Source organism: Rhinolophus ferrumequinum, chromosome 22, assembly GCF_004115265.2.
Source record: "Rhinolophus ferrumequinum isolate MPI-CBG mRhiFer1 chromosome 22, mRhiFer1_v1.p, whole genome shotgun sequence".
In the NCBI taxonomy this organism is placed as follows: domain Eukaryota; kingdom Metazoa; phylum Chordata; class Mammalia; order Chiroptera; family Rhinolophidae; genus Rhinolophus; species Rhinolophus ferrumequinum.
This window is the reverse complement of record NC_046305.1, coordinates 40,860,777-40,880,631: the sequence shown is the minus strand read 5'-3', so window position 1 is coordinate 40,880,631 and position 19,855 is coordinate 40,860,777. Positions and strand designations below refer to the sequence as shown.

The window sequence follows — 19,855 nt, the reverse complement described above, 5'->3', positions numbered from 1 at the left end:
TATTGTCTTCTTGTTTTTGTTTATATATTTTTTTACATAGTACTGCTTCCTTCATGAATAGTTTATATTGTTTATTGTTTTATGAGTAACAGTATAACGTGAGCATGTTTTCATGTTACTTCAAATATTTAAATATTTGTATATTTTTCAAATATAGTTTTTAATGACTATGTAGTATTTCAAGTGAATGTCATAATTTATTTTATCACTTTTCCCCTATTGTTGCATATATAGGGTGGTTTTTTAAAGTCTTTTAAAGCTTTTTTGAAATTGATTGTTCATAATAGTTCATAATGATGAATACCATGGTTTATGAATCATTTCTCATATTTAGAATAATTTACTTAGAAAGAATTCCTAGAAGTTTAAGTAATGATAGGAACGTCTTTAAGGCTGTATGTATATATTGTTAAATTATTATTTTACAGACTACAGGAAGTGAGAATGCCCATTTCACCTTGCACTTCCTTCCATTGTTATTCTCTTATAAATAGGAGGATATTTTATTAGTTTTAATTTTAACTTTCTTAAAAAATAACATTTTTCTTATAAAATAATGCATTAAAAATGTGAAAATAGGGAAAAGTATAAAGGAAAACATTAAAATGATACACAATCCTTGTGTGTTGGTTTGCCGAGGATGCTGTAACAATATACCACAAACCGAGTGGCTTAAACAACAGAAAGTTGTTGTCTCTCAGTTGTGGAGGCCAGAAGTCTGAGATCAAGGTGTCAGTAGGGTTGGTTCCTTCTGAGGTCTGTAGGGAAGGATCTGCTCCAGGCCTCTCTCCTGGGCTTGTAGATGGCATCTTAACTCTGTGTCTCTTTACATGATCTTCCCTCTGTACATGTCTCTGAGTCCAAATTTCCCCTTTTTTATAAGGACACCAGTCAGATTAGGTTTTAGGGCCCACCTTAATGACCTTACTTTAACTTGACTACCTCTATAAAGACCCTATTTCCAAATACGGTACATTTTGAGGTAATGGGGATTAGGAAGTCAACATATGAATTTTGGGGCACACAATTCAACCCATACCACCTCACTCCCCAGAAATATCCACTATTGAAAGTTTGATGTACTTTTATCCATTCCATTTTCAGTGCACATTTCAGTGTACTCTTTAATTATCTTAAAATATTCTAGCAGCAACAACACATCCGGTATATGCAAAAATTCCCTGGTAATTAAGTTATTCCTGTTTTCTTTAAGTTATTCTTCTTTAATTAAAGTATGTATTTGGGGACAACAAAAAATTAATATAACAGTTTTATATCTTTCTAAAGGAAAATTTAAATGGTGTTAAAGATCATAAATTATACATATATGTATCATTATTTTATTAGCAATAATAATATCAGTGCCACACTACCAAAAAAATAAATGAATTTGCTTTTCATTTTTAGGTCCATAGTTTGAAGTCCGGAAGAATGAGATTAATTGGTGGGTTTGAGCAGATGGTAACAGAAGGAGGAATTCGTTCTCTTTGGCGAGGAAATGGTACAAATGTTTTTAAGATTGCACCTGAGGCAGCCATCAAGATCGGGGCCTATGAACAGGTAAAGTGCTATTGTCTGTGGAATTTTATAACAAAGATAAGGTTTTAAATTTAATTTTGAAAAATTTAGGCTTTCATGAGAGAGAATATTGGTGTGTGTGCAAACAATAGATGTCAATTTAAATATAAGTGGCTTCGTTTATTCTCATTTGTTTATTTTTTCTGTTTTCATATTACTTTTGTTTACAAGAGATGTTCCATGGATTATACTATATTATTGTAACTGATGTCTGTTAGCAGTTCTTTTAATTTCAATGTTACAGTGAAAGAAGCCCAAACATTTCAATTTAGTTTTCCTCTGAGCAATTAAAATGTTTTATTTAAAATTTGTTACTCTGATTAGGACTTTAGTTTTGCTTAAATAATTCACTTTGAGATAAGATGTATTTATTTATTTATTTTCAAATAGTATAGCATCATATAGGAGTCCAAGAGTGCTCTCTGTTTCACGTTTTCCATTTTCACTGTAAATCTTATAGTAATTTTTTAAAAACATTTTTATAGCATATAGCATTAAATTGCTTGTTTTGTAGAACCTTGGTCCACAAAGTCAGAAGACCTCAAAAGTTTAAGAATACATGAAAGATTAATAACATCCTTTCTCAACTCAGACAGTTGAGATGGATGAATAGGAAACTAGACTTAGTTGTAAAGTGTATCTTAAAAACATACATCTCTTACTTAAATGGGGACTTGTTTACTCACTCAACAAATGTTGCTTTTATGAACAAATGTTTCTTGAACACCTAATATGTGCTGGACTTTGTTCTGGGTGCTGGGGATGTAGCAACAAACACAACACAAAAAAGAATGTATTAGCATATAGGTTGGAGGAGACAATAAACAAGTAAAACAGTGTACCAGATGAAACAGAAAACGTAGGATAGAAATTGGAGGTAGTAGGAATCAACAACTCTTTCAAGGAGTTTTGCTATGAAGAGGAGAGGGAAATGGAGTGGTAACTGGAGGGGGACGCGGGATCAAGACAGTCTTCTAAAACTGGAAGAAGCAACAGCATGTTTATATGTTTAGGAGGATGATCCAATAGAGAGAAGCATTGATGACTGGAAAGAGGAGAGGTATGGTCGTGCAAGGAGATTCTCCCTGAGTCTGCGTGGGTGAGAAGAGATGGGAAGTAGTGCTCATGGAAGTGGTGGCCTTGGCTGGGCACTTCATCCATAGGGGAAGCGCTGCGAAATGGGCACTAATGCAGGCAGGTTTGTGGAAGCTTTCTTCGTAGTGCTTCAATTTCTTCAGTGAAACAGGAAGCAAGGCTATGTTGGAGGTGTGAGGAAAGAGGTGAATGTATGAAATAGTATTCCAGGAGAGTGGGAAAGCGAATAGATAGAGGAAATGAAATTAAGATTGCTGGTGGCAAAGGGTCCAGGTGAAATATAAGTGAAACAATACCCTCGTCTGTATTTATGTAATGCTTGATGATAACCCAAAGTTACTCTAGCAAAGCCATGAGTAACTAGCCATCAACTTATCCCTGTGGGTCAGGGTACTGTGGTTATAACTCGGGGCTTGTCTATGGAGATCATTATGTTCATCTTGCATCTGATGGTTAAGTGCCACCACTTGGCCTCTGCTATTCTGGAATTTTCCATCGCCATTGATACTAGTGAACCTAGTTCCATGGCAACATCCCCTGCTGCCAACCCCAAGAACAGCCATCAATGGGTCTTTCAACAAGGACTCTCCTCTCATCATAGAAACATAGTCAACTGGTAGGTTTTCCAGTCTCATGATACAATTTGTTCTAAAATTTCCATCTTCCTGAATCTACTGATCCCTCTCACAATACTCTGTCAAGACTTTGGCATCTCCACTTCATGTGCTGTCAGCCATAATTGTATCCAAGCTTTAAAGAGCCATTCCAGCAGCATATTGAGATAGGTTTCAGGTGTCCTGTGTCATAGGAGAGTACCACACATTAATAAAATCTCCCGCATTCCACCCCCTATTGCCCCACTGTTCAACACGCTTATGTTCCACTCCCACACGTGTTCCACTGGTTCCTTCTAGTCCATATTAGCCAGGTCATACAACTCTTTGGTCAGAATGCTATTTATTCCTAGAACGTGGACTGCATTTTCATTGGGCTGTCTGAGGCCTGACCCTATAAGTTATTGGTTGGAAGGCACTAAGATGAGGTGTGAGCAGATAATGAGGAAGAAAAATATCTTGATAGGCATCTGCCTCTTTGAGGCTTTGCCATGGCCTCTGGACAAGGAGAGGCTGCTCCGCTTGTGGGAATGGAAGGTGCTGGAGAATTTGGGAGTTCAGGTTTCTCGGGCCCGTACACCCAAATGTCCTCGTTCCATGTGTCAGGGTCCCACTCCTTCCCAGGGAGGGTCCTCACTTCAGTGCAGGAAACCTTTTGAAGCTGTGCCTTTAGTTTTTTTTTTTTTGGTGCCTTCAGTTTTTTTTGTGTATTTATATATTCCTCTGTTACCTTTACATTTATATCCTGGGCCTGATTTGCAGCAGTCTGTTCTCCAGGAGGTGAGGGTGTCTTTAAATGCCTTGGTGAAGGCCTCACAGTGTTCATAATATGCTTTAAGGTGATAGTTGGCTGACCTAACCTTGATATTCTCTTTCTTCAAAGTTTCTAAGGCAGTGAATAAGAGCCAGCTAACTCCACAATTCTTATAATTGTCCCCATACTGCTCAGGTATTAGAGCAACTGCATAATGTAATGCTTTCCTTTCTACCAGTACCTCAGCCCAAGCCACCACGGCTAAGAATCATAGTAATTGTAATGCCACAGGGTTATCATCATCCCATTTACCACCAGCAGTGGATCTGGGTTGCCAAGTGACTGGTACAGTTCTAATAACATCAGCAGGCCTTTCTAGGACCACTTTTCAAAGAACCAGCTTTTGATTTTGTTGATTTTCTCTATTGATTTCCTATTTTTAACTTCATTGATTTCTGCTCTAATTCTTATTATTTCTTTTATTCTGCTTATTTTGAGTTTAATATGGTCTTTTTTTCTAGTTTCCTAAGGTGAAAACTTAGATGATTGATTATTAGATCTTTCTTCCTTTCTAATATATATATTCAATGCTATAAATTTCCCTATAAGTGCTGTTCCCCACTAATTTCAATAAATTGTGTCTTCATTTGCATTTAGTTCAAAATATTTTAAAATTTCTCTGGAGATGTCTTTTGTCCTGTGTGTTATTTAGAAGTGTGTTGTTTAATTTCCACATAGTTTGGTATTTTCCAACTATCTTTCTGTTATTGATTTCTGGTTTCATTCCATTGTGGTCTGAGAGCAGACATGGTATAATTTCTGTTCTTTTCAATTTGTGAAGGTGTGTCTTATGGCCTAGAATGCAGTTTGTCTTGATGAATGTTCTGTGTGAGCTGAGAAGAATGTGTGTTCTATAGTTGGATGAAGTCGTCTCTGATGTCATTTATATCCAGCTGATTGATGATGTTGAGTTCAGTTATGTCATTACATCTGCCTGCTGGATATGCCCATTTCTAACAGGGGATGCTGAAGTCTCCAACTATGATAGGGGGTTCACCTGTTTCTCTTTGCAGTTCTCTCAGTTTTTGCCTCACATTGTTTGACGCTCTGTCCTAAAGTACATACACATTAAGGATTGTTTTGTCTTCTTGGAGACTTGACCCCTTTATCATTATGAAATGCCCTTTTTTGTCTCTGATAACTTTCCTTGCTTTGAAGTCTGCTCTGTCTGAAATTAATATAGCTACTCCTGATTCTTTTTTTTTTAGTGTTAACATTCATTTATATTTAATCTATATGTGTCTTTATATTTAAAGTAGTTTCTTGTAGACAATATATAGTTGGGTCTTCTTTTTTGTTAACTTTGATAATCTCTGTCTTAATTGGTACATAGGACCCCTTTTGAAGTGGTACCAATTGTTTTAGTTTGGACTCCCCCAAAGCAGAGTCTGGGAGCTGGTCATTTATTTGGGAAGAAGCAAGAGAGAGGAGGCAGGAAGAGGGAGACACAGAAGGAAGAAAAGTCAGTGTATGGGTACATAAATGAGGGTTTGGCATCGGCAGTAGAGGGTTGATTCTGCTGGAACTTCTAAGAAGTGTACTGAGGAGTTCCCAGAATTGTCTGTCTGAAGAAAGGGAGCTGAGGCATTTATTTACCACTTTCTATCCCATATGATATAGGACTGCTCTTAAGACTTTGACTTCCCCAGACTTCTGGGCTGGGCAGGCTTCAGAGAAGGCCATGAGGCAGAAAAGAGCGAGATAGAGGCTTTTGCTTTAGAAGGGGCTCTGTCAGTGTGAGTCCATACAGAACTGTCCAGATGTGATGTGCGGCTCTAGAAGTGTCTGCCGTCGCCAGCTATCTGCCCGCTGAGGTTTGGGGGCCTGAGAGTTGCTTTAGAGATCAATGAAATATAAAGTTTGTAGACTATGATTATGGGTTTTCTAGCAATACAGTTCTTTCAAAAACTTCTTACATTTTTCTGTTTGCTTCCGATCAATACCACACGAAGTAACAACATCCAAAAGATTTCTCTTATGATATTTTATTTTCCAGCTCCTGTGCTTAGTCATTCCCTCCCTCGCTCTCATTTTTATAGCAGGCTGTGTTGATGTCAACTGAAACAATAGGCTGAAATCATATGACAACACCCTTAATCTAACGTTTACAGATAGGCAGTCTCTTTAGGACAATCTTATTTCCTTCTATTGGGGTACAGAAGCCGGTGGCTTTTCCAACATGGAAACCCCACATTTCTTGACTGTCAAGCCAGGAAAGAATACTCCCTTAGCAGAGCTCTATTCCCTTCCATCTCTGCTTGGAAATTGGTTTTGGGAGCAGGCCCTGAGGCTGAAAAGCAGAGAAATGCCTTCCCTCATGTCTCATAGATCTTGCTAAAAGCAGCAAGGAGTGGGCAGCACTGATCCACATTCTGAGATCTTACAGTCAGTTTTCCTAGGACTTCAGCCTCAGAAAGCACATGGTCTACCTTCCAAGTTATCACAGGAGGCAGTTTCATCAAGCATTTCCACAAAGCATTCTTTAGTAAACATAACCTGCTTTCTAAGGCTATCTTGAATTCTAAATGAGTTTCGAGTTTCAATCATCACCTCTTTACAGTGTAATATCTGTGTCCTAACAATAAAGCCAGTGCCACATGTTTTATGTTTCAGTTATGGCAGCACCTCACATCTAGTAACCAATTTCTGTACTTGTTAGGGCTCATTCTAAGCTGTTCTAACAAAGAGATGCCAAAATACAGTAGCTTAAACAAGATAGAGGCAAGTGGTCCAGGGCTGACAGTACAGCTCTGCCATCTTCAGTACAGAGCTTCATAGGTTCACCCATCTTTGCCATTTCCCAGGTGGAGGAAAGAGGAGGCTAAGATAAACCTCTTGAAGAAGATGGCTGAGAATGGGCGTGCCCAACTTCTCCACATATCTCATTGGCCAAAATGAGTCACTGAGCCACCCAGCCTAACTGCAAAGGAGAACAAGGAAATGTAGTTTGTAGCTGAGTCAGCTCTGTTACTAAAGGAAGATTAGGGTAATGGGTACTGGGAACAGATAGCAGTGTCTGCCATATTAACTGAACCAATGACACTTTCGGATGAGGAGTCACTGATATGAGAACGAGAGAGTTAGTTCATAGAAAGTAGCTGGTCTATATTAACGAAAGACCACTAGAAAGGCAAACAGGAAAACATCTTGCCTAGGAGGTGACAAGATAATCTGCTTTCCAAGGCTATTTTGGATTCTAAATGAGTTGCAAGTTTCAATCTCCATAAACTTGACTTACTTTTTAGTTCCTGTGAAGCCTGACCTTTGGGCTGATATTTCTGTTTTCTTTATTTCCACATGTGTTATTGCAATAACCTCCATTTCTTGAGCTAACCCCAGACTAAGCTGTTGACCCTTGTAACAAAAAGAACTTTTCACATTAAGTTAATATTCCTGATTATCCAGTACCCAAACAATATTAAGTACCTTCCATATGTGAGGAGTGGGGCTAAAAAGAGATAAAAGATACAATCCCTGCCCCCTTTGTGTCATTTGTATGCCTATATTCATGAATATGCTTAAGTGATTTAATGTTGCTAATTTATTCTGCAGAAAAAAGAAAAAAAGGGTCATACTTATTATCTTAGACAATGAAATAAAACTTAAAATCAAGTATTTTACTTGATATCAGGTGTCTGGAATACTTTTAAAAATCATTTTATGCTACTAACTAATGTTATAAACTTAGAAAAAATATATATTCAGTTTCAGTAATATTATACATTTTAATACTTTTATTTATACAGTATAAGAAATGGCTTAGTTTTGATGGTGCTAAAGTAGGAATTATTGAGAGATTTGTATCTGGTTCATTGGCTGGTGTAACTGCCCAGACCTGTATTTACCCCATGGAGGTATGTATTATTATAAAATTTTAACTAAAGTAATGTTTTTAATGCAAATTATAACTTTTTAATGAATTAAATAAATGAATCCCAGGTCAAGATTTTGTACAATAAACAGTTTTATAGCTACAAGATTTAAATCTCATATCAAGTATCAGTTGGCCTTAGTAGATTTTTTGTTTTGTTTAGGGTAAAGGTAGTATTGTAGATGTACTAAGAAGATAATAATTTCATTCATTGATTGTTTAATTGATTTATTCATTAATCAAATCAAATTTGTATTGCACACCCACTAGGTGGAAGGTACTTTTCTAGATCCAGAGATGAGTCAGATAAGCATTTTTGTCATGGAGCTTATAGTCTAGAAGGGGAGATAAAACATGTACATTAGTAATAATGATCCAATACAGAAAATATAAATTCTGGAAGAGACAGCAATGTGAAGTGCTATGGAAATTCAGAAGGGAGAAATTATTTCCAGTTAGAAATTTCATGAAAGATATCAATAGAATGTGTGAGTTTGGCTTAGAATTTGGATGTTCAGAGATGATGGCATTTTAGGTGGAAATAATGACTTAAGCAAAGGAATGGAGGTAAAAGAACAGGTGTTTAGGTTTGGACTGGACGATACCATAGATAAAGGGTTGGGGCCAGATAATAAAGGCTCTTGAATGTAGCTTATGAAATTTAATATTAATTTCTTAAAAAATAAGGCATTAAAGACCTTGGGGCCTGAAATATAATCTTGGTCAAGTTTTTTTAGAGCAGAAGCAACTAGAGAAATGAGATGACTGGATGTAAGATATTGCCATCATTCAGGGAAGTGATAATAAGGGCTTGAAATGTGATATTGACTACAGGAAGTTTACTCATGTTAGAGCTGTCTTGAGAACTGACAACATGAGAAATAGAAAGCAGGAGAAAGAAAAAGGAAGAAGGCAGACTCTATCTGGGTTCTGCGTCTCTAACAGAGATTGGAGGGAGTAAGCCAGGCTCTGAGAGATGATGTGTTCAGGTTTACATATATATTTAAATTGAGTTGTTGGTGGACAACCAAGTTATGATTTTCAGCAGGCAGTTGCAAATGTGACACCGAGACTTGAGAGAGTTCAAGTCTTGATATGTCTATCATCTGCAAAGAAGTGTTAGTTAAAAAAAAAAAAGTAGTTTTCTTTTTTCAATGCTTAGAAGAAAACTTTTGAAAAGACCTTAATTTAGGGAGTAAGAGGAAAGAAAACATGCTAGTGAAGCACACAGAAAAGTTTTACTTGGGTAAGAAGAGAGTGCATTGCCCTGGAGAGGGCAAAGTTTTAAGAATGGGATTAGCCAAAGTGTGGGGTCCTGCAGAGACATTAAAACATGGAACTGACTACTCAGAGGCAGTTCCATCAAGACACACACTTTGCCCTATCAAAACAAATTTTATACTTTTTAAAAAAATTTGAGCTGTTTGAAGCATAAGTATACTATAGAGAGCTCCTTTAAATTAAATTAATGGAAAATAAGAGGACAAGGAGTGAGGTTCTATCAGAAGAATTACATTGAACGTAGGAGTATTGATTACAGGAAGCCCACTGGAGCCCACGACGGCCCGTATAGCTCTTGTAATGGTACTATTTTATGGGCACAAAATGAGCCTAAGTCATATTAAATTAGTTTACAGGCTTCACTGTTACCACAGTTCCCAGAGTATGTATATGTATTTAAGCACATATAGCATTTGTTTCCATCTTGGCTCTTCACTTTAACATGACCATACGCTTTTCTTAAACTGGATATTGGCTGTAGTTCCTTTATTTTGAAACAATGTTATCTCAAATGAATTTGTTTCAGAATACGTTGCCTTACAGCCCATAAAAGGAGTTTGAGTGGATGCATCAATCAGAGCCACATGATTAATTTACTCTCCTGTTTAAATAATGTGTAAAAAAAAGCTCTATACTGTATCAATTGTTCATAATTAATAAGAGTCAATTAGTGAGCAGGTAAAATTATGTTTAAGATTGCTTTCTTTTTGGAGTTCTATGGTAATTAGGAAACATTGTGATGTAATACAATTTACTGAATTGCTAGATGAATTGAGTGAATCTGATCAATATATTTTTATGATATCCTTTTACCTTTTAGGTAATAAAGACCAGACTGGCTCTAGGTACAACAGGACAGTATTCAGGGATTATTGATTGTGGCAAGAAGCTTCTGAAACAAGAAGGTGTCAGAACCTTTTTCAAAGGTTATATTCCTAACTTTCTAGGTATTATACCTTATGCAGGCATAGATTTTGCTGTTTATGAGGTGAGTGGGTGAGTTTATTCTCATAATACGACATTATGTGTTAGATTTGAACATTTGGTACAATAATAGCTTTTATTCTAAAAATCTTGATGTAAATGACTTTTCATGAAATAGCTTCTGACGAAGAAGTGAATTGAATGGTTTTATTTGGCTTTTTATTTATATGTTAATTGTTATTCTAATAATTTTGTTTGGTGGTTTTTTTGGGTGTACGTGTGAATTAGTTTTTGGTAATAATAATTATAGATGAAAATGCTGATAAACAAATATATGGTGATGGAAGGAGAACTGATTCTGGGTGGTGAACACACAATGGGATTTATAGATGATGTAATACAGAATTGTTCACCTGAAATCTATGTAACTTTACTAACAATTGTCACCCCAATAAACTTTAATTAAAAAAAATGCTGATAAAATAGTGATTCTCAACTCTGGATGCATATGAGAATTACCTGTATGTGTATTGTTAAAAAAATAAGATTTTCTTGGGCTACATTCCAAGATATTCTGATTTAATTATCTTGGGACTCAGGTTTTTTTTAACTCCCTAAAGGGATCTGACGCACGGTTGTGAAAATGAGAATTGAGGAGAGGAGTAACTGGGGGTTAGGAGACAGAGGTAGCATGGAGATGGGGCAGATACCCTAATGGTGTAGTGCTGAGCGGACAGGATTCCGGGTTACCCTCCTTTCAGCCAATCATTTCATTTTTATGACCACACATCTGTTTCAGGTAAACCATCTTAACCACGTATACCATTTGGTCATAAGAACCAGGTGAGAGTTTGTGACCAGTGTAACTTAAAGTCATTCTCAATAAAGGAAGGACAGCTTTCTAGGCACAGGAGCAGTGGTACTTTTGGCATGTGGTACCACCATCGTGTGAAAGAGGGCCAATTTCATTTAGCACTTAAAAAAATATATGCTTCCTTTTTTTGGTAGAAGTTTAAAGTATTGAATATTATAACGTGTTTTTTTCCTTTTTGTTTTCTTGTTTCTGTGATCTTATTAAAATAAATTCATTGCGCCTGTCTAATGTTGGTCTCTCTCCATTCTTTCCTTTCTACAGTTCAGTATCTTTTGCATTCACACCAGAATGACATTACATGTTTCTCTTTTTATGGTTGCATAACTATAATAAATGTACATTGAGTAAAGACATTTTAAAAAAGCATCAAAAAGATTTTTTTCAAAAGCATCAAATTATACATTTCATAGTAATTGCCTAGTATGTAATGGTAAAGTTGTGTTCGTTAATAAATAAACTGTTCTAAAAGCATTCAGCTATATTTTAAACCCGCTATTTCTAAATACAGTAGTACCTCGGTTTTTGAACGTAATCCGTTCTGGAAGACCGTTCGAGTTCTGAAACATTCGAAAACAGCTGACAGCTAGGCCTCAGGATCTTGCACTCAGTGGAAGCCGTGTGACATGTTCGACTTCTGAGGCGTATTCGAAAACTGAAGCATTTATTTCCGGGTTTATGGCGTTCGTAAACCGGAATGTTCGTCAACAGAGACGTTCTAAAACCGAGGTACTACTGTAATTCCTTCTAGTTACTTCCATTCAAGGAAAAGCAAATTTAGAAAGATGGATATTTCTTTAAACTTGAGAAAATATGGTTTTGTTAACCTACAATGAATTCTGCAGTCTTCTCTATAATATTCTGTTAATCCCTTTGAGAATCTTAAGAATTCTGCTTGGGTGTTTGAATATAATTACAAACCAAAACAATCAAGCAAAACAAAATAAAATAAACAGAACACACACAGAGACACAAACATAGGAGAATGAAAACATCATTGTGAGGTTGTATGAACACGTTTATTTGAAAACATCTGTGTACCCTGTCCCTGATAGGACAGTAGGGTTAGCCCCCTCTCTACAAGAAACAGGAACAATATTTTGTAAAGATTTTGGAAAGTTAATGCAAAGTTATTAAAATCAAACAACCAAGCTTGACTCCCATTTATCAACTTTGTGATCTGACAACTTAGTCTCTTTGAATGAGTTTCCTCATTTATAAAATTTTAAAATGGAGACAATATTGACTTGTCAAGTTTCTGTAGGGATTAAAAGAGATAACATCTATGGAAATGCTCAGTATAATTCTTGAATCAAGAAGCTACTCAATAATGTTTATTGAAATTGACTGAACAATGAACTTTATTCTACTTAGACTTCCATAGTAGTTAAAGGATATTTATTCCTTTCTTCTCTTTCAGCTTTTGAAGAATTATTGGCTAGAACATTATGCAGGAAACGCTGTAGACCCTGGGATAATGGTTTTGCTGGGTTGTAGTGCATTGTCTCACACTAGTGGCCAGCTAGCCAGCTTCCCTCTGAACCTTGTTAGAACACGGATGCAGGCTCAAGGTGAGTTTTTTAAATGAAGTAATAATAAGTTTGAAAAGTTAACGAAAATCGTTTTAATGAAGTAATAATAAAAATTAAGTCATAAACAGTTTAAAATAATAAAGTTGTTTTAAGTGAGTAGAAGTTAACGATTTCAAAAACAGAAAACTGTAGAATTGGTAAATAAAAAACTATGTGATTTTTAAAGCATAATCTTGAATTTATTGTTTTATTATAGAGTCTTTTGTGAATTTTAGATTTCATTTCTTTTATAAAGTTCTGTTTGGAACTCTCCACATTTCCTTCCGTTACTGACGATCTCTTTCAGGAGTTTACAATTAGGAAGTACCAAGCAGAACAACAGAAAAGATTTTGCTTTCTTCAAATTGAATCAACAGTTAATATGAACATGTAATTTTCTCCTAGTTCTGCTATCATTGTTATATTCTGCATCAGGAACTTAATACATTTGTGGAACTGAACGTAGTTGTTTTGTATTCCAGTCCACATTGCAAGGAGATATGAAATAGAAGGGAGGGTATCTGTTTTGTTCCTCTCAAGTGAAATGTTAGGAATTTAGATTTTAAGCACCTGTGTTTTTCACTTGTCAAGAAGGAAAAAAACCTTGCATATCCCTATTAGTATCTTCCTGAGTAAACTATGTAAGGGGTCATGCGGTAAGTGGTATTCTTGTACTTTTTTTTGGATATTAAATCGTTTATTGATTACACATGATAATGGATGATACACAAGCTTCATTCCCATCTATAATTTTATCTGGTACCATAATTCAGTTTAGATATATTGCATAGGATGTGCCAACAATCATTAATCAAATAAACTCCAGACTCTGCTGGGTGACTCTTTTAATGGTGAGCTCCAGATCACCAACACAGTAACTGTCAATTCAACTACACCAAGGTTTCTGAAGACAATGGCTTCTGACTGAGCCCAAGCAGGTTGTAAATAAATTTCAAATGGAACCTGGCATCACCCTGAAGGAATTCTAACTTCATACTGTTGGGGTAATTTACCAAAATGGCTTCAGAGTAGACTAACTTTACACAGCACATTTAAAAAGACACATTTATTCAGCGTCATGATCAGACTATTACATTTAGCAATCAACAGCATGGGTGCAAAAAAAAAAATCTACATTAAAACCCTTTGTTGGAATGCTTTACACTTTCCACAGAACAGAAACTAAAATAACCTGTTATACAATTAGTCACAAATACAGTCCTCGAGTTTTTTGCCCATACACATGAGTATTGTCTAAAACATGTCTTCTTTGTAGCAGCTAGGCCCTGCCACCACTGTGCTTGGCTGAGTTCACAAATCTGTTGTAACCTGTAGCTTCCCTGTCACTTCTCTGGCTCTCCTCTCCTGCTAAGCTTTGTTTCCTGGCAGTAATTAAAATCTTCCGCCACTGCCATAGCTACTGCTGCTGCTGGAACCACCATAGCCACCTTGGTTTCGTGGTTTGGCAAAGTATTGACCTCCACCACCATAGGGGCCAGAGGTTCTGCCTCCAAAGTTCCCTTCTTTCATGGGTCCAAAATTTGAAGATTGATTGTTGTAATTGCCAAAATCGTTGTAGCTTCCACCAACTCCAAAATTGCTTCCAGCATTACCAAATCCATTATAGCCATCCCCACTGCCACCATATCCTCCTCCACCACGACTGCCTCCAAAGCCACCTCGACCACTGAAGTTTCCTCCACGACCAAAGTTGTCATTCCCACCAAAGCCACTTCCTTGACCACCACCGAAGTTTCCAGAACCACTTTGACCCCTTTGACTGGATGAAGCACTAGCCATCTCTTGCTTAGATAGGGCGTTCCTTACGTCACAGTTGTGGCCATTCACAGTATGGTATTTCTGAATGACAATCTTGACTACAGAGTCATAGTCATCAAAGGTTACAAAAGCAAAGCCTCTCCTCTTGCCACTGCCTCGGTCAGTCATGATTTCAATCACTTCAATTTTCCCATACTATTCAAAATAATTTCTTAGGTGATGGTCTTCAGTATCTTCTTTAATACCACCGACAAAAATCTTTTTCACAGTTAAGTGGGCACCAGGTCTTTGAGAATCTTCTCTTGAGACAGCCCTCTTTGGTTCCACAACTATTCCATCCACCTTGTGTGGCCTTGCCTTCATGGCTGTATCCACCTCCTCCACAGTGGCATAGGTGACAAACCCAAAGTCTCTGGAGTGCTTGGTGCTTTTGTCTCTCATCACCACACAGTCTGTGAGTGTTCCCCATTGCTCAAAATGGCTCTTCAGACTCTCATCGGTTGTTTCAAAGCTCAAACCTCCAATGAAGAGCTTCTGCAGCTGTTCAGACTCTTTGGGAGACTCTGACTTAGACGTGACGACTGCGGGAGAGGTGACTTTTATGATGCTTACTCGGCGGCGTCCATCGACAGAAAGCCTTGTACATTCTTTTTCCTCTTTGTTGGGGGAAGATTTTTGGATTTAATTTATATTGCAATCCAGGTGAGGAATCTCTCTATTCATCCCATCACCCATCCATCCCCCTGTCAAATTATTTGTGTGATACCCAGTTGCTGCTGCTCTTTTGAGGTTCCTTATTAAAGACTTTCCCATGTGGTCCAATAGAACTTTCTGCAATGATGGAAAGATTTTATGTCTGTGCTGTCCAGTACGGTGGCCACCAGTCACACATGGCTGTTGGGCACTTGAGATGTTGCTTCACTAGTGCAACTGAATTTACAGTTTTATTGAATTTTAATCAATTTAAATGTGAATAACCACATGTCATGCGGAGTCTCAGCTCCCGCTCCCCGCACAAGAATGCAGGATGTGGTGAGGCTGAAAAGGAACAACTGAGCCACAGACAGGGAAGTCATACCACTGTAGTCTCCGTGGCGGTTGTCTGAGACACAAAGGCAAACATCCGCCAGTACCCCAGGCGTCTTCCTGCACCCCAGTCTTGCTGGTGGTCGGGTGAGACACAGGAAGAAGGATTCACACAATCCACAATGTAATCTGCTTGCTAACTGCACTTGCTAGCGGCAATCCGCCCCCCGCTCTCTGCCAACCAACAAATCAACCAACCCCCTAGTTTAGCCAGGGCAGTTATATTAGTGGCTAATGGCTAACCGGTAACAACTGAAGGCCATCCAGCCATAGCAGATGGCCATCTGATTACAGCTGATGGCCATCTAATAACTGAGCCAGCACCTTTCCACGTGAGGCCAAGAGCCTAGAAACTGCTCTCTGGGACTCTGTTCCCACACCATATGTGTCTAGTGACTACTGCACAGGACTATTCTTTTATAGGTAGGGAGAAAGGTGTACTCTGAAGTAACTTCAGCCTCTGTAAATTCTCATTAATCACTGGACTTTCTTAATATATAAAGATAAATATTGAATTACACTGATTTTTTTCAATTTATAGCACTGGAGCAAAAAGGAACAACTTCTATGATTCATCTCATTCAAGATATATATAACAAAGAAGGAAAAAAGGGATTTTTCAGGGGTCTCACCCCAAACATCATAAAAGTGCTTCCTGCGGTAGTCATCAGCTGTGTGGCTTATGAAAAAGTGAAAGGATATCTTGGATTGATTTAGAAGTGAAATACTAAATTGTTGTCATTACTGTAGCCACTTAATTATAAGATAATACCTGGGTTGTAAACAGAAACTTATTTTTTTTATAAAAGGACAGAAGTATCAAATAATTGTTAAAACATTTTCTCTTTATCTATTACAAAATCTATAAATTAAATAATCATTTGATATAGTTCTTTGATAATTTAAAAGCCTTAATATTCACAGAAGTTTATTTACATTTCCAACTACTCTCCCTTGAATAATTTGAAACTTGTTTTTATTGGGTTTAAATATACCATAGTAACATAAAAATTTGATTAGTTGTAGCAGTTTATATTAACCTTTTTGTATTTAAACACATTTTTTAAAAAAAAGCTGAGCTTGACAAATGTTTTATAAAAGAAAAATCAGTGCATTTAAAATTGACATTAATAGTAAATGATGAGAGTCCATTTCTCTTGTTTAAGCAAAGTGGAAAGTTGGTTTCATAATTCCCTCTATCACATTATGGATGGAATAATGATAACATGATAACCTATTTCTTCTCTGGGTACTTTTATTTGTAAATATAAACACTGTTGGTTCATTTTTAGTCTTGATATTTTCAGCTGTTATAAAGAAGTCAGCATTGAGACAAATCAGCATTGGACACATTTTCTTTTATTTTCTGGTTGAAAAACATTTGAGAGGAAGAATTTTAAAAATTAAATCCCATATTTCATACTTGTTGAAGCAATTATTCAACTTAGAAGTTGATTGAGTCAGCATATTAAAGTCCTAAATATCTCTTTTTTTGTTTTATGAAAAAATGAATCCTATTCTCTATTGGAATTATTTATCACTTAATTATTTAAATGATTGAAATCAGAGTGTGGTGAGACAGTGGTAATGGGCTCGTTGGCCATGATAGTCCTCAAATGAAGAACTGCCCACCTAACCTGACTGAAGTTCAGGCTTTGAGCCTTATGGCTTTGCTGATCCCAAAATTTGCCTTCGTTAATTTCCTCAAGATGATCAATTTTTTTGGTGATAGATTAATTAAAAATTATTCACAAAATTGAGCTATATATCACAATGCAAATATATTAATTTATAGTGGAGCTTCATACTTTCCATTAATCGGAATACCTTTATACCTTCTCTGGGGCACCATTTCCTGATATCAAGTTATCCAGGAAACGAAATACATAATGAAAAGATTAATGTGGAATTAGAACAAAGAGAGGAAAATATTTTTGAGGATCGTTTCTCTCAGATCCATCCCAATTAAGGTGGGAAGAGCTGGGAAGCTTGTAGACAAGGGAGAGCTGCTGAGACCTGAAGTAGGAGAGAGGAGAGAATTGTGGAATTAGAGCTAAACTAAGCCACGGACCCCCACAAGGGAGGAGGCAAATCTTACGTGAAGTCTGGGAGTGGGTGTGTAAGAAACTTGAGTAATGGTGGTAGTTGTGCAGGTAGATGTTTTCAAAGCATTACAAATTGATGAAACATCTTACACAGTAACATAGAAATGGGGAGGTCCATGGTGCATTAGGGAAATTGCAAGTTGCCCGGTCATTTTCAAACATACGGTGTCTAGGAAAGTATAGTGAGATGTTGGGGCTACTGCTGTAGGTTGGTGGCAGGTCATGGAGAGCTTTGAGTTATATGTGATAACGACATACTCTGGTATAAGAAGATAACTTTGACAATAGAACAAAGCCATTGACAGAGGAATTGTAGAGCCAATGAGACCACTTAGGATGTTATTACCATCGCCCGAGTTATAAAAGACTGGTTTCTAAGTAAGGGCTTCTCTTTAGACTAGGTGGACCCAATTATTGTATCAGAGGTCAAAGTCCAATGCTATCTTCTTTTTTATTAAAAAATTAAACCTTTATTAAGTGCCTTCTATGTGGTAGGTATTATTTCAAGGCACGTTTAAAGATTCTCTTGCTTAATTCTAACACCATACTAGAAGGTTGAGATTATTATCCCAACTTTCAGTTGAGGAAACTAAAGTTAAAGAGGTAAATGCTGTGAACAGGTCTTTTAACACTGCCTCCCTCGTTAAGGATTGTGCTCATCCTTTGCTTTCACAGCCTCTGTTTTACATGGAAGCCTACTGTCAGCCATAACTTTGGCTATCTCTTCAAGTGCTGATTTAGCCCATTGTTCTAGGGTACAGCCTCTCAGTTCTCTTAGACTTATTGCTAAGATTATTGGCTAGGTTAAGGAGTGGGTTATAGAAAAGACTTAGTAAGATGAATTCAAGACCAAGGCCGCCCATAGCAGAAGTGATGATCTGGGAGATGCTTGGGATAAAGTGCCCATTGAAACTTTTGACTCCGAGAAATCTCTGGACTTTACCAAGAAAGGCAAGGAGAGAGCAGGTGAGAAAATTCCAGCATGTTGATTATACCATGCTAAAGGGTGGTTATAAGCCCTTGCAAAAACATAAAAGCATCCATGGGTTCTCTGGGTTTGTAACATTTCAGGAAACACTGTTTTTTCTTTCTTTCTTTTTTTTTAATTTATTGGGGTGACAATTGTTAGTAAAATTACATAGATTTCAGGTGTACAATTCTGTATTACATCATCTATAAATCCCATTGTGTGTTCACCACCCAGAGTCAGTTCTCCTTCCATCACCATATATTTGATCCCCCTTACCCTCATCTCCCACCCCTTTCCCCCCTTACCCTCTGGTAACCACTAAACTATTGTCTGTGTCTATGAGTTTTTGTTTCTCATTTGTTTGTCTTGTTCTTTTGTTGTTTTTGGTTATATACCACATATCAGTGAAATCATATAGTTCTCTGCTTTTTCTGTGTGACTTATTTCGCTTAGCATTATTCTCTCAAGATCCATCCGTGTTGTTACAAATGTTCCTATATCATCTTTTCTTACCGCCGAATAGTATTCCATTGTGTATATATATACCACAACTTCTTTATCCATTCATCTATCGAAGGACATTTTGGTTGTTTCCATGTCTTGGCCACCGTAAACAAAGCTGCTATGGAAGGCAGTGTGGAGGTTCCTCAAAAAATTACGAATAGAATTACCATATGACCCAGCAATCCCTCTCCTGGGTATCTACCCAAAAAATCTGAAAACATTTATACATAAAGACACATGTTCACTGTTTTTTCCATCTCATTTTTGGGCTAGGGTCTAATTTTCTCAACAATCTAGTTTCAGATATTAGTAAATCTGTTCTAGATAGGTGAGAAAAAAATCTTGAAATAAAGAACCTTAATTTCACAGGAGCCGATCAGTCCACTAATCAATGTGCAGTTCTCAACCTCCATGGAGGGCTGGGTGTCCTTAAGGATGGTCATGGTAGACTGATGGAGAAAACCGGAGCCATGAACTTTCCCTGACACTGTTGGGAATGTCCATCTGCCTTGTCCTAATCCCATCTTACATGATCTCAGTGATCATCAGTCTTGTGTCAGTGCTGGACTGTGCCCCAGGGCGAAAGGAGTCCAGGCTGGCAGAACAAAGGGAACCTTCTCCCCATTAGCACTGCTACCAGGGGTCAATGCAGTATTGTTCTAGGGGGCCGAGACAGTCTCCCCATACTTATGTAAGGTCTAGGTTCATTGTATAATACTATTGTGAAATAGTTCAGGTGCTAAGCTAAGCCAGGTGTCCAAAAAGCGACAGAAGCTTTAGCACTCAGCACAA

General features: G+C 37.2%; 1 protein-coding gene and 1 pseudogene across 3 annotated transcripts in view; one reads left to right on the top strand and one right to left on the bottom strand.

Moving 5' to 3' along the window:
- Positions 1–16,262, top strand: part of LOC117014306 (calcium-binding mitochondrial carrier protein SCaMC-1-like) — a 44,049-nt gene extending 27,787 nt beyond the window's left edge. The window contains exons 6-10 of one of the 3 annotated variants that reach the window (XM_033092007.1): positions 1,408–1,560; positions 7,848–7,955; positions 10,074–10,241; positions 12,469–12,619; positions 16,026–16,262. In XM_033092007.1, coding sequence (XP_032947898.1) covers positions 1,408–1,560; positions 7,848–7,955; positions 10,074–10,241; positions 12,469–12,619; positions 16,026–16,201 — 756 coding nt within the window. In that variant the 3' untranslated portion in view covers positions 16,202–16,262. Of the gene's footprint in view, positions 1–1,407; positions 1,561–7,847; positions 7,956–10,073; positions 10,250–12,468; positions 12,620–16,025 lie in introns of those variants that run through there. The other 2 variants (XM_033092010.1, XM_033092008.1) reach the window with 2 other exon arrangements.
- On the bottom strand, positions 13,936–14,854 carry LOC117014307 (heterogeneous nuclear ribonucleoprotein A1-like; annotated as a pseudogene).
- Positions 16,263–19,855: the final 3,593 nt, after the last annotated feature.